At 38.9% G+C, this 14,251-nt stretch overlaps 1 protein-coding gene across 1 annotated transcript; it reads left to right on the top strand.

Annotated features, from left to right (window-relative positions):
• The first annotated feature begins 3,436 nt into the window (after positions 1-3,436).
• On the top strand, positions 3,437-14,026 carry LOC141084933 (potassium-transporting ATPase alpha chain 2-like). The gene is made up of 23 exons (XM_073569880.1): positions 3,437-3,475; positions 4,588-4,722; positions 4,807-4,866; positions 5,289-5,492; positions 5,599-5,712; positions 5,789-5,923; positions 6,033-6,150; positions 6,281-6,549; positions 6,648-6,846; positions 6,962-7,071; positions 7,415-7,549; positions 7,639-7,831; positions 7,925-8,100; positions 8,186-8,322; positions 8,494-8,644; positions 8,729-8,897; positions 9,386-9,540; positions 9,739-9,862; positions 9,983-10,128; positions 11,134-11,267; positions 12,098-12,199; positions 12,538-12,629; positions 13,998-14,026. Exons 1-23 carry the CDS (start codon positions 3,437-3,439, stop codon positions 14,024-14,026), a joined length of 3,126 nt encoding a protein of 1,041 aa, XP_073425981.1.
• The last annotated feature ends 225 nt before the right edge of the window (positions 14,027-14,251 follow it).

The following is a 14,251-nucleotide window of genomic DNA, read 5'->3' as shown; positions in this document are numbered from 1 at the left end:
GGTAGTGTCTTCTCTCTTCCAGATAGACAGGCTTGTTGTTCTGAGTCACCTCCGGTTGCTCCACCCATTTCCCCACAGTCCACTGCATGGGCGGCTGTTATGATTGAGTCACCGAGGAGGAAAAACAAAAACAAGCTAAGCCACAGAAAACCAGAGAGGTTGGTAACTAAGCAGAATGCAGACCCCTGATCCTATCCACACAACTAGCAGTAGCCGTGGAGCATACCTACGATGATCCTAGATGTCTTGTCACAGCCGGAGAACTAAATAAGCCTAAAGCAAGAAAAGGGGAAATCTAAACTGCCCTAGAGCAGACCCCAAAGCAATAGACAGCCTGCAAACATGTATTGTCGGTGAGACAAGATGGAAACACAAACACAGATTGAAAAATAGGCTGAGCAAACTATGGGGCCCACACTAACTAGAAAGGACAGGAAAGGAAAGATGCTGTCTGCAATCACGCACAAAACCCTGCCAAAAAATATCCAACACTTTCTGATAATGAAACCCCTGAAGTCGCTAGACTTCAATTCCCTATATCAGCACTCTGGTATATTCTGAAGACAGAGCAAAAAGAGACCAATCTTATCAGGGACAAAAAGCAAACTGGCATAAACACAGACATAAGAATGGAAATTCAGCACAGCCCCCGCAGGGGCTGGCTGACCACAAAAACTGAGTAAACCAGACCAAATCTCATGAGAAAAAATAGCAGAGCACACTTAGCTAGAGAAGGCAGGAACAGAGCTGGAAACCAGAACCTCAGGGCAGGAAAAAATCACCAGCACAAAATTAGGGAGTCGGCTGTCTTAAATCCAGTCAGAGACTCCTGATGTCCACTCACAGTCCTCCTCCTCAGGTGGCAGGTCTCTGCCATTTAGATCAGCTTCATTACCTACTGTCACCACTAGAGGGAGCCCGGATGGAGAACTCACGACTCCTCTGTCAACACAGCCAGCTCCACCACCCTCACCAGAAGCCAGAGGTAAACCAGAAAATGAGTTCACAACTGGCGGCAGCTTCTCCTTTGCCCGCACCCATTTCGAGAGGGCATTATTCACAGCGGTTAACAATTCAGAAGGCTCAGAAGTCTTCTCCATCAGAATTTCAGAATTACTGTCAGTCCCTTGTCCGGTTCCAATTAGGAAAGGTGCCAGGAACGCCATCTCAGTTGCTCCTGCCCCGGCCGTAGTCCCCAGATCCTTCTCTGGCAGTCTTAGGGTTTCAGGGCTGTTGGGCTCGATCCTGCTGACTACGCCATATGTAACAAGGTGGCACGGGGTGGTAGTCATAACCGAGTCCACTAGGTCACAGTCAGTGATCACTCCGAACCCTTACAAATGAAAAGACAGTTCCAGTCCCAGCCCCAGGTCACAGCGGGTTACCTCAGAATCACAGCTGCTTTCCACGTTGGAACGGTGTCCTCCGAATGCGCAACACGTCACACTCTTTAGGGCCCAACAGTGGCAACTTGCTTAATGAAGATAAAGAATAGAAGGAGGTAACAGTTTCTGAACTGTCCCTATTCAAAGATGCTGCTCCATCGGCAACAGCAGCAAATGTATCAGCTCTTAACGGTTCCTGGAACCTCACAGTCACCTGGAGGGCACTATCACAGTTCCCGTGTCCTGTTCCACTGCCTGGTAGTCCTTGGCAACTTGATGTCCAGAGATGGGGGTCCCTTCTGTCCCAGACAGGGATCCACATATACTTCAAACAGGGGTCCTCAATGTTCCAGATGGGAACACACTTATACCACAGACGGGGGTCTCTTCTGTCCCAGACAGGGACAAACATATGCCCCAGATGGGGACCCCTTCTGTCCCAAGAGGGGACGCATCTGTGCCCCAGATGGGGACACACACCTTGCCTCAGGCTGTCCTGCCTGGGCTCTGCTCCTGAAGCAGGAACTTCCTGCTTCTTTAAGGCTGCTAACTCTGCCCCCTTAATTAACCTCTTCTATCCCTAACCTAATTACAAAGCAATAATATGGGATGTACAGAGCATTACACATGACAATAGACACAGTACATTACATATGAAAGCAGAACAGTGTACAACATAAGGCAACCACTGAGGTGCCGCATGGGCTACATGAAAGCAGAACAGTGTACAACATAAGGCAACCACTGAGGTGCCGCATGGGCTACATGTGCCTGGTATACAGGAAGGCACGTGAGGCTCCTTGCCACCTCCTTACACTCTGACCTGTGGACCACTGTTTTCAGCTCTTTAGCTGTCTCGGTCCAGCCACACTGGAACAACCAGAGGGCTGAATGTAGCCCGGTGGCCACACTTTGCCCAGCTCTGGTATAAGGCTATTATTGGGAAAACTCCATAGGAAGACATAATATTACTGACAAATGTGATAGAGCCACCATAGCGTATAGGAAATTGTTAAATGGATACTTTATTTACCTATCACAGGAAAGCAGATAACAACTGTGTTAAGAAATGTCTAAACAATGACACCTCCATTGATTGCCAAAACTGGGGACTTCTGTTCATTCTTTTAGTGGAAAGTTTGCTGTGCATGCACACTTTTGCTTTATTGAATTCATATCTGAGAACAGTCCTTGTATCTCTTGGGTGATCATAGATAAATGTACAACCAGGAATGAGCACACAACTTCCATTCTGATAATCATTGGGGGTTGCACAGCTTGATCCATAAAGACAAGGATGGGTGAGAACATGGCCGGATCACAACTGCATCCAATGGGGGAACTATACGGGAGATTGTGTGTCCACCCTCTCCCCGACATTGTCTGACCTCACAAATGCTCTGAATGGATGAAGGGGCAAAAATCCCCCCAAATCTTCTGAGAATAGTGGAAGCTGCAAATTGACCAATTCCATGTTAATAGCTATGGATTTAGAGGGAGAGGACAGAAAAGCTTTTGAAGGTGTAATATGGAGGGGCCCAATAATTTTGTCTAAATTTAATTATCACAATGTACAAAACAAAGTCTTGGATAATACTATATAAATATATAAGAAGCTCATGAGTTCAATTCTGTACATATAAAGCTGCCTTGCCCTCTACTGATCTATGATTCCAGGTACGTCTACATTCTAAAAAAAAGATTCTGAAATATTTCAATATTATCATTTGCATAGCTAAAACGTGCAACCAGCTAGCGCAACAATGACAATAAACTTCTCTAGTAAATTTCTCTCATCTGTACATTTGTCATGGGCATCTGGATAGTTTTTCAAAGAAAAAGAAATACTGGTTTATCTGGAGGAAACCTAGTGTAGTTAAAGCCAGAATAAACTGCAATTATTACCTACAGGCAGTGACAATGGGAGGAGCTGCATAATATATAAGCCAAGGGTTTTATCCTACAAGGCTATGGCATCTTCCATCAGCTATCTGACGGAATCTAATAGGATCAGCTGTAGAAGCCTCCAGGTAGCCATTTACTAAGACAGAATGTCCAGCCGTTCACAACCTAAAATGTCACCTTCCCAGGTATGTGCATTTATTTTTCTTTCAAAATAGCTTATAGAGTCTGGATTTTAATGGTACCATATATATTGGAAAAAAATATAAATATATACTATTTTTTTTTTTTGCATTTAATTTTTATGCAAAATATCATATTGACGCCGGATTTTTATAAGATCATATATATGAAAAAAATAAAATTATATATAAATATATATATTTATATATATAGTGGGTACGGAAAGTATTCAGACCCCTTTACATTTTTCACACTATGTTTCATTGCAGCCATTTGGTAAATTCAAAAAAAGTTCTTTTTTTTCTCATTAATATACACTCTGCACCCCATCTTGACTGAAAAAAATAGAGGGTGCTTCTACTCAATACTGAGCAAAAGGTCAGAATACTTATGACCATGTGATATCTCAGTTTTTCTTTTTTAGCAAATTTGCAAAAATTTCTACATTTCTGTTTTTTTCAGTCAAGATGGGGTGAAAAGTGTACATTAATGAGAAAAATGAACTTTTTTGATTTTACCAAATGGCTGCAATGAAACAAAGAGTGAAAAATTTAAAGGGATCTGAATACTTCCCATACCCACTGTTTGTGTGTGTGTGTGTATTACATTTTTTTTCTTCATATATATGATCCAATAAAATCCAGACACTAAGATATTTTTCAATATATGGTCATTTACGGTATTTCTATTTATAACAAAAATAGTTATTATACAAGTAGGATAATCAGTGCAGTTTCTAATAAAAAAACAAATAAGTAATTAAAAACTAAATAGTAGCCAAAAATGGATATTACATATATAGTAGTAGTGATGATAGATAGATAAATAAATAGATAGGTTGATAGATAATAGATAATAGACAGATAGAAAGATAGATAGATAGATAGATAATAGATTTATAACAGATAATAGATAGATGATAATAGATAGATTGATAGATAAGATATATAATAGATAGATGATAGATAATAGAGAGATAGATTGATAATAGATAGATGGATAGATAATAGATAGATAGCGTTAATGGTGCCAAGTATTACTTTAAATTTCATAGTATATGTTATTGTAAGTGTAATATCCAGACTTTTTCCATCCTGTGTCCTCTTTCCTTCTACAGGAGCCACCTGACATTTACAACAAACCCATGAATGAAAAACCAGAAAAAGAGAAAAGCAAGCATAATATATTGTCAGGGATTAAAGGAAAGAAGAATGCTAAGAAAGTAGAAAACTTGAAAAAGGAGCTAGACATTGTAAGTGATGGCGAATTCAAACTGATATAGAATAAAGTTCGATATTGGGAGGTTTGGTAATGACCATATCTTCTTTTTTTCTAGACCGAACACAAGCTGAGCATCGATGAACTGGAAAAGAAATACTCAGTAGATATCAAACAGGTCAGTTTTAAAGGCGGTTTCTTCATTTAGAAAACTACTTTTAGGTCATTTTAAGTTAGAAGAAAATGCTCCATCATCCTAGACTCTTAGCTAGTTTTGGAGCTAATGGATTATATACAAAGCCTGCTCTTCTCTCTGGAAGACTTGGCATATCCATTTATTGCATGGACAGCCTATTCATTTCATTGGAAGCTGTGTAATATTTCATTTCACCTGTGGTGGCGCTGCAGATGAATTGGAAACGTGCTGCCTTGTTCTGCCACAGATCAGGGGGTATTCCAGGAGATTTCCCAAAGCGGACATATCTCTAACACAATGATGAAAACTTATTTTATGATTTCATGTATTGATCCTACTCTCAGTATAGTAAAATATAAAAGGGTGTACAATATTTTTTTAATTGTGTTTTAATTTTTTTAAAGGGTTTGAGCACAGCAGCTGCTCAAGAAATTTTATCCCGAAATGGACCTAACAAGCTAACGCCTCCAAAAGGAACCCCTGAAATTGTTAAGTTTTTGATGCTAATGGGCGGAGGATTCGCCATTGTCTTCTGGATATCGTCTGCATTGTGCTTTCTGGCATATGGCCTTCAAGCTGCCCAAGACCCTACAGTTTCTAAAGACAATGTAAGAAAACCAATAGATTTTGATTTAGATCATAGGTTGAGTATTCTGAATGCTGTGGTTCTATCCTGTATATATTTTTTGACTTATGATTCCTCCACGTCTTTAGCTCTGGTTGGCGATCATCCTAATTGCAGTGGTTGTGATGACGGCCCTCTTTGCATATTATCAAGAAGCTAAAAGTACCAACATTATGGCTGGCTTTAAGAACATGGTGCCTCAGGTAAGATGCGTTACTGTGAATTTGTAGAATGATAGTTGATGAGATTTGTTTGTAATGCATTTTTTTCTTGATTTAGCAAGCCTTGGTTCTTCGGGATGGCAAGCGTATCGAGATGATAGCGGAGAAACTTGTAACTGGGGACATCATCTTTATTAAAGGAGGTGATAAAATCCCGGCTGATATACGAATACTTGAGAGTCATGGTTGCAAGGTGAGAAAAGAATATTAGACAATTTTGCATTCTCTATAGATCATGCTAAGGAGATGAAATCTTGGAAACCATTAAGTCATGAGAATGACCTGCAACTTTTAATGTTTAGGTTGACAACTCATCCCTCACCGGTGAATCAGAAGCACAACCTCGAGGCATGGAGTGTACCGATGATAACCCTTTAGAGACTAGAAATTTGGGCTTCTTTTCTACAACTTGCTTGGAAGGTGAGCTGAAAATCATGAAGCTTCTCTAGTTCATATCCTTTACTTCATGTACAAAGTAGAGATACATAAGATGATATGCATTTGGTAAACATCATTAAATCCGGTCTATTATTTCATGCTTACTTTACAGGGACAGCATCTGGTATAGTAATTAACATTGGAGACCGTACAGTCATTGGGCGTATTGCATCACTGGCCTCACAAGTCGGGGACCAAAAGACACCCATAGCCGTGGAGATCGAGCACTTCGTGCAATTGATCAGTAGTCTTGCAGTAACTGTTGGAGTAATTTTCTTCATTATTTCCGTTGCCATGGGATATAGTGCCCTCAATGCTATAATATTCTGCATTGGCATCGTGGTAGCCTATGTGCCTGAAGGACTAATAGCAACTGTAACGGTGAGTAGTACATGTTAATTTATCCATTACAATCTTATCTTTCATGCAAACTTCTTTTGAAACTATATGACCTTCAAAATTAAATGTGTACCTTACAGGTCTGTCTATCCTTGACTGCAAAGCGTATGGCAAAGAAGAATTGCCTTGTGAAGAATCTGGAAGCTGTGGAGACTCTGGGGTCCACCTCAGTCATCTGCTCTGACAAGACCGGGACCCTCACCCAGAATCGGATGACTGTGTCACATATGTGGTTTGACAATCTCATCCACAATGCAGATACCAGTGAAGAGCAGACAGGTAAGATCCTATTAATCTCTTGACATTACAAGGTAGATAATGGAATAACTCACAGCACATCAAACATCTCTTGAGGAATACAAAGGTAACCATTGATAATTGCATGTCTGTTCAGGTGAAATGTTTGATCAAAGCTCTCCGACTTGGCAAGCACTGGCTAAAATTGCCACCCTGTGTAACCGAGCTGAATTCTGTGCTGATCAAGAAGAAGTTACCATCAACAAGGTAAATAATCATTTTTATACATCCTACCTATATGTAAGGGAACTATGGTGCTGTTTCACAAAGACAGCCTGTACATATGTTCTAGTGGGGTATATGGATGTTACTTTGGACCCTTCTTTATAAAAGGATCTTCAATTCCAGAGGACTTGGCTGATTCATGTATTACATACTTTCCTAGGGAATGTGAGATGGGCGCTGAGATTGGGGTAGCCATACCTACTGGGATCGGTTGATCCCATTTGGAGATGGGTTGTCTTCATAAAACATATCCTTGAGGGTCATTTTGACATGTCCCAATATATATTAAAAAAGTTTAAATCTCATCTGCTATTTTTGTGTGCAGAGGTCAGTCAATGGAGATGCCTCAGAAGCAGCGTTGTTGAAGTTTACAGAGAATGTTCTTGGAAAAGTCATGGATATTAGGGAACGAAATGAGAAAGTTTTGGAAATCCCATTCAATTCCAGCAACAAGTACCAGGTAATTGATGAAATTGGTTGCTCCTCAATGCCGAATCTATTCATGGAGTTAAAAATTATTTTTAACTGACTTTATTTTCTTACTTTTAGGTCTCTATTCATATCCCAGAGGATCCTGCTGAAAAGGGTTACTTGTTAGTGATGAAAGGGGCCCCAGAAAGAATCTTGGATAGATGTAGTACCATTATGATTGGAGGACAGGAATTGCCATTGGACGATGAAATGAAGGAGAATTTTCAAAATGCCTACATGGAGCTGGGGAGTATGGGAGAGAGAGTTCTTGGTAGGTATATGCAACTTCTCACTGACATTCTGGGGATTTCTACACAACCTATCTTGAGACCTGGATTTTAAATATGTCCTTTTTCTTCTAAAGGTTTTTGTCAACTAATGCTTCCTGCCTCCATGTATGGCCCTGGTTACCCATTTGATGCTGAAAGTGGAAATTTCCCTCTAGAAAAATTATGCTTTGCTGGCCTCATTTCCATGATTGACCCACCTCGTGCCACTGTTCCTGATGCAGTCTTGAAGTGTCGTACTTCCGGCATTAAGGTTAGTATCTCCAAATATTGAATATGGTGATATCTAGAGTTAGTAATTTATAAATTTATCTAATAATCTGTGCTGTTTATGGCAGGTTATTATGGTCACTGGAGATCATCCAATCACGGCCAAAGCAATTGCAAAAACTGTTGGGATTATCTCAAGTTCTAGCGAGACAGTAGAGGATATTTCCAAAAGACTAGGAATCCCTATTGAAAGAGTTAATCCTAGGTCAGTACATTATGGATTTTTTCACTTTTAAGCAAGTTGTCTGCATTTGGAGAGATTGTTTTGCATCAAAAAACACAACACACAAACAAGTTGGTTGCTCTTGGAAAACCTTCTTTGTAATCTTGTGCAACCCCTTTTCTTAGCATATTGACTAGTTAATTCCAATTACAGAGATGCCTGCACCATTGTGGTGACTGGAGGTGAACTAATTGACATGAACTCTGATGACCTGGATGACATCTTGAGATATCACACAGAAATTGTGTTTGCCCGGACCTCACCCCAACAAAAACTTCTCATTGTCGAAGGTTGTCAGAGATTGGTAAGTTAGATCATAGTTTTTAAAGACATAAAATATAACTCAAGGGTGGAAAAACCCAGAATATATTATATCTATTACTTTCAGGGTAACATTGTGGCAGTGACTGGGGATGGTGTTAATGACTCCCCTGCATTGAAGAAAGCCGATATTGGTATTGCAATGGGAATTGCTGGTTCTGATGCTGCTAAACACACCGCCGACATGATTCTTCTGGATGATAACTTTGCTTCTATTGTGACTGGAGTGGAAGAAGGTAAGATGGTCACATTGGGAATGCAAACCTCTCAATTGCTTGTGTAGCCCTTGAAAGGTCCTTTATTTTTGGGATTTATGGGTTAATACACTGGTTTTAAACTAAGAAGTAAGATCTAAACTATGTTTCCTATCAAGTTGAGTCAGAGAATAAGTGAGGCTGTCCATGAGAAGGGATTGGTTAGTCGTACACTTCAAAACTTTTCTTCCCCTATGGATCCAAAAAGAGTACAAAATTAGATATAGGGCATAAGATAATATGTTCTGAGAAGGAAACCTCTGTTGCATTATCCTAAGCAATCTTGAATAAATCTTACAAAGAGGAGAGCCTCTGTTGTAGCCAGTTGCCTTACAGCAAGATCATAAATTTCTGAGAAGATGGAAGGAGATTCACCTTCTAAAACACTGGGGTTTTTTTCAAAATATTTTTCACATTTCTTCCTTTTCATTTTATTTTTCCATTCACTCACAAATGTGATTTTCCTGCAGGACGCTTGATATTTGACAACCTGAAGAAGTCCATTTCATACACTGTGACCAAGAACATTCCGGAGATGATTCCTTTTATGGTCTACGTGATCATCAGCTGCCCCTTGCCCATTGGAGCCATCACCATCCTCTTCATTGAATTGGGAACTGACATTGTAAGTTGACTTTTTGGAACATACCGTATGTGTTTTTCTTACACTTATGCATTTGACGTACAAGTCTCTGTGGAGGTGACCTCATTGGAAAGAAAATTTTGTAAATAGCAAGACGTCATCTTCTTGACCTAAGGATAAATAATTTGCTCTAAGTTTGGCACTTTTCCTAACAACCCCAATTTTATTTGCCTCCCTCAGATCCCTTCCATAGCTTTAGCGTATGAGAAAGCTGAAAATGATATCATGCTCAGAAAGCCACGTAACCCATACAAAGACCGACTGGTGAACATGCAGTTACTGTCATATTCCTACTTTAACATAGGTAAGAATTTTTATTTTCTTGAAAACTGGATTTTTTTAATTGTCTTCTTAAATGGCTACACATAAGAAAAAAAGTCCCATACCAGGAAGCTTACTCATTTGGATATTATGTGCCCCACAGCTGGAATAGAATCATTTTCTGGATTTTTGAACTATTTCACTATCTTGGCTCAACAAGGTTTCCTACCAGCTCTGGTAGTTGGACTCCGAGTTGACTGGGAAGACAAAACCAACAATGACCTGGAGGACAGTTATGGGCAGGAATGGGTAAGCATGGGGAAACAAATACCAAGTGACTTATTATGGTTAAACTATATACTTGTGGAAAGCTGAAGTATGTAGAAATAGTTAATTGCTTTACGAAAGCTATAATGTAGTTTGTTAAGTGCTCTCAAATTGCTCTTATTTAGTAAGGCTGTCATTAGGGGTCATTCTGGTGGATCATGTGCCTTTGGTAATCTGTGTGAGGAGTCACAATTAAGCTACCTTTCCATAACCAGGCAGTAAATCGAACTTTTACCCTGCATACATGACACTAAGACAAGGTATCTGGACCTTTATTAAAGTGGATTTTCACCAAAATTCTAAAATTGTCTGTATATCAGTTTGATCAGTAAGTTACATTTAACTCCAGTGATATTACCATTTTTCAGTTTTCTTGTGCCAGCCATTTTGAAAAACTAACAACAAGAAATTCTGCTATTGATTTGAACTAGTACACCAATAAATTGTTTTGTTGATTTTTAGCGAAAGACATCAACAGTATAAACATTTATCATCAGTTTCTAAGAAGCTAATACAAAGGTGATAACCAATATGACTCCTCCACCTGCAAAACGGCAACTTATAGAGAAATGTGATTATCTACAACATAATGCCCACATTTTGCCTAAAGTTCTAACTTTTTATTTACTAATATATGGCCAATTATCAATCTTGTGAGGAAAGCCCATTTAAGGTTTGCCACAGTATTTGCTTTTTTCTATCCTTTACTGTTTGAGCAAAAGACACGACCTGCCCCTTTTTATGAGAAATACTTATTTTCTTCTCCATCTCCAAACTCTGTGGTCCAATTTATCTGCACTTGATGTTGCACAGTCATGTAAACTAGACTTTGCCAATTTAAAGGGTGGCATTTTTAAAACATTATTTATTGCTTTGTGCCCAGGACAGGCTATAATATCTAGCTTTAGAACATTACATTAGTGACCTTCTTGGAAAAATTATTGTTTTACAAAAACTAACCTGTATGATCTCATCTCTGTTTTGTAGACCTACTACCAGCGTCTCACCCAGGAGTGGTTCTGCTATTCTGCTTTCTTTATTGGCATTGTGATCTGCCAGATGATGAACGCAATAATCCGAAAATCAAGAAGGAACACCCTGCTTACTCTTAGGTTCTTCAAGTGAGTGACAGATTGGTTGTGTATAGTGTGTGACTATTTACACTTCAATGCCATGTTACGTCCATTTACAAATATGTTCAAACATATACTTCATCCTGGGACTGAATATTATCTATATATTTCTCATGTTATGTACAGTCACCCTACCTGGTGCCCTCCATTTGCCTCATACTCCTGCTTTCAAGATAGCTGCCTCAGTGGCATGGGAAGGGAGGTGTTAAGTCTAAACCAGTGGTGGACATAGACAGATGAGGACTCTTGTGCAAGAACAGTACACAGACCTCTTATGTGTTTGTGAGAGAAGATGCTTGCTGCTTTGCAGGTGTAAGTGGGTCCCTTTACGTCTTGGGCCCCTGTGCGGCTGAACAGGTTGCCCATCGGTCTGTGAGTCCCTGATCTAAACCGCGCCATATGTGCCTTTCCTGTGCTGTAGGATAGGAAAAACAGTAGAGGCACAGTTTAGACTTAGCACTGAATTTCCCATGCCACTGCAGTGGGAAACTTGGAAGCAGGAGGAAAGGAACCCTAATCTGAGTAGAGGAGGCAATGAGAAGCAAACTGAGAACACCGGACAGAATGACTATAAATGAAAAATGTATACTTCTCAGTCCCTCGGTGGAAGGTCACTTTGAGGATGGGGTATAGACTGAGAAGAAGTTAACATAGCTAAATTAAAATGGGGAAACTTCTAAAACTAGCTTTCTATCCAGAAATGGATCAAGACGTTAATGACATTAATGGCACAAAAGCAAGAGGGGCTACACCATAATAATAGTGCAGAATAACAACCTGGTATTTCCTTACATTACACTTCATATTTGTTTCTACAGGAACAAGTACATCTTCTTGGGCGTACTCTCACAAATTGCCATTGGAGTAATCGTCTGTTATATCCCTGGGTTAAATGACGGCTTACACTTTATGCCTCTTCGGTAAGAATCAGCATATAGAAAAGTGGTAGATATTATAATGCAGCAATAATTATCTTTATCATCAACTACTGCTGCAGCCATGTTACTTTAAGATGGTGCAGCAGAGGTTGGTTGCTCTCAAGCTGCTACAGGTTGTCCCTGATACGATGAAATGATAGAATTGGAAGCTGCCTTTCAGCTGTGATGTTGACATTAAAGTTTCTTTCTAGTTATAAGTTTAATGTGCAACCCCCTTATTCCAGATGTGGATATGTCTCCTTTAAATATCTCACTTTTACACTCCATATTTTTCTTAATCTGGACTGATTATTTGATATCTGTTTAATTATTTTTCACAGAATCCAATACTGGTTTGTAGGAATCGGGTTCTCATTTCTTGTCTTCGCTTACGATGAACTCCGAAGACTTCTCATAAGAAAATTTCCTGGCAGTAAGTACCTGTTTTATGAAAGCTTAGTGTAATATCATTGTCGTCAACTGCAGATACATGATGTCTATATAACTGCACAGAACATTGGCTTTAGACATCTGGATACATTGGTTTTGATGGCCTCACTGCAGCATGTAGATCATGAATGACAATCTGCTCTTATATATGACATTGACAATTGTTGTCCAAGATCATCATAGCCGATGCTCATTAACAAGAAATGTATGTCTCCTCATTTTTTCCACCTATGTGAATTCTTACCATCACTGGATGGACACCTGGTTTTGGTATACGATCTAAATGTGTTTTCATATCTATTCATGACCATCCCTTCTTACAGAATTAGATTGGACATGGTTTTGACTCTTGACCTCTAAATAATGACTAGTTCTTATCAATATAGATTAGATATTTTCTCGACCTCTAATTGATGACTATTCTTATCGATATAGATTGCACATGGTCACAATCTCTAAATGTTGACTAGTTCTTAACAATATAGATTGCTACTTTTTGCAATATAGATTGCACATGGTCTCAACTTTTAATTAATGACTAGCTCTTATCGATAGAGATTGTACTTGTTCCCGACCTCTAAATGATGACTAGTTCTTATCCAGATAGGATGGATATGGTCTCAACCTCTAATTGTTGACAATTTCTAATCCACATAGATTGGACATGTTCTAGACCTCTAAATGATGACTGGCTCTTATCGATATGGATTAGGCATGGTTTCGACCCCTAATTGATTACTACTTCTTATCTATATAGATTGGACATGGTGTCAACCTCTGATTGATGATTAGTTCTTATTGTTTTAGACTGGACATGGTCCAGACCTCTAATTGATGACTAGCATTTATCGATATAGATTGAACATGGTCTCTGTCTCCAATTGATGACTAGTTCTTATCGACATAGCCTGGAAATGGTCCCAACCTCTTATTGATGACTTATTCTTATATATATGGATTGAACATGGTCTCAACCTCTAATTATTGACTAGCTCTTATTAATGTAGAATGGACATGGTCTCGACCTCTAATTGATGACTACTTCCTCTTGATATAACTTCGACTTAGTCTCGGCCTCTAATTGTTAAATAGTTCTTAACTATATAGATTGGACATGGTCTCAACTTTAACTAATGATTAGTTCTTATCAACATGGATGGGACAATGTTTTGATCTCCATTAGGTGACTAGTTCTTATCAATATAGATTGGACGTGGTTTTGACCTCTGCTAGATGACTACTTCTTATCGATAGATGTAAATGATTAAAAGTTCAGTAGAAATCAGCTAGAGTAAAGAGTTAAAGACAACTTTTGAGTCTGATTATTAATTTTCAACTCATTTTTTTACAGGCTGGGTGGATAGAGAGCTTTATTACTAAAGATCCATCACACTTGCCTTGAAGATTCCTAATTATTGTCTGAATTTTTTGACCCCTCTTCCCCTTTTTGTACATTTTGTATATTTGTATAAAGTTATATAATGTAAATAGAAATACATTTCTAAAAAAAAGTCCTGATATATTGTTTTTATTCTATTTTTATTTTGCAAAGACGATCAACGACACACACATGGTAAAAGTATCATAGATAAAGAAATCAATTAC

The sequence above is a fragment of the Dendrobates tinctorius genome, unplaced genomic scaffold (assembly GCF_039654945.1).
Source record: "Dendrobates tinctorius isolate UK_male_01 unplaced genomic scaffold, ASM3965494v1 ptg000028l, whole genome shotgun sequence".
NCBI classification, from domain to species: Eukaryota; Metazoa; Chordata; class Amphibia; order Anura; family Dendrobatidae; genus Dendrobates; species Dendrobates tinctorius.
This window is presented reverse-complemented; position numbering and strand designations above follow the sequence as displayed.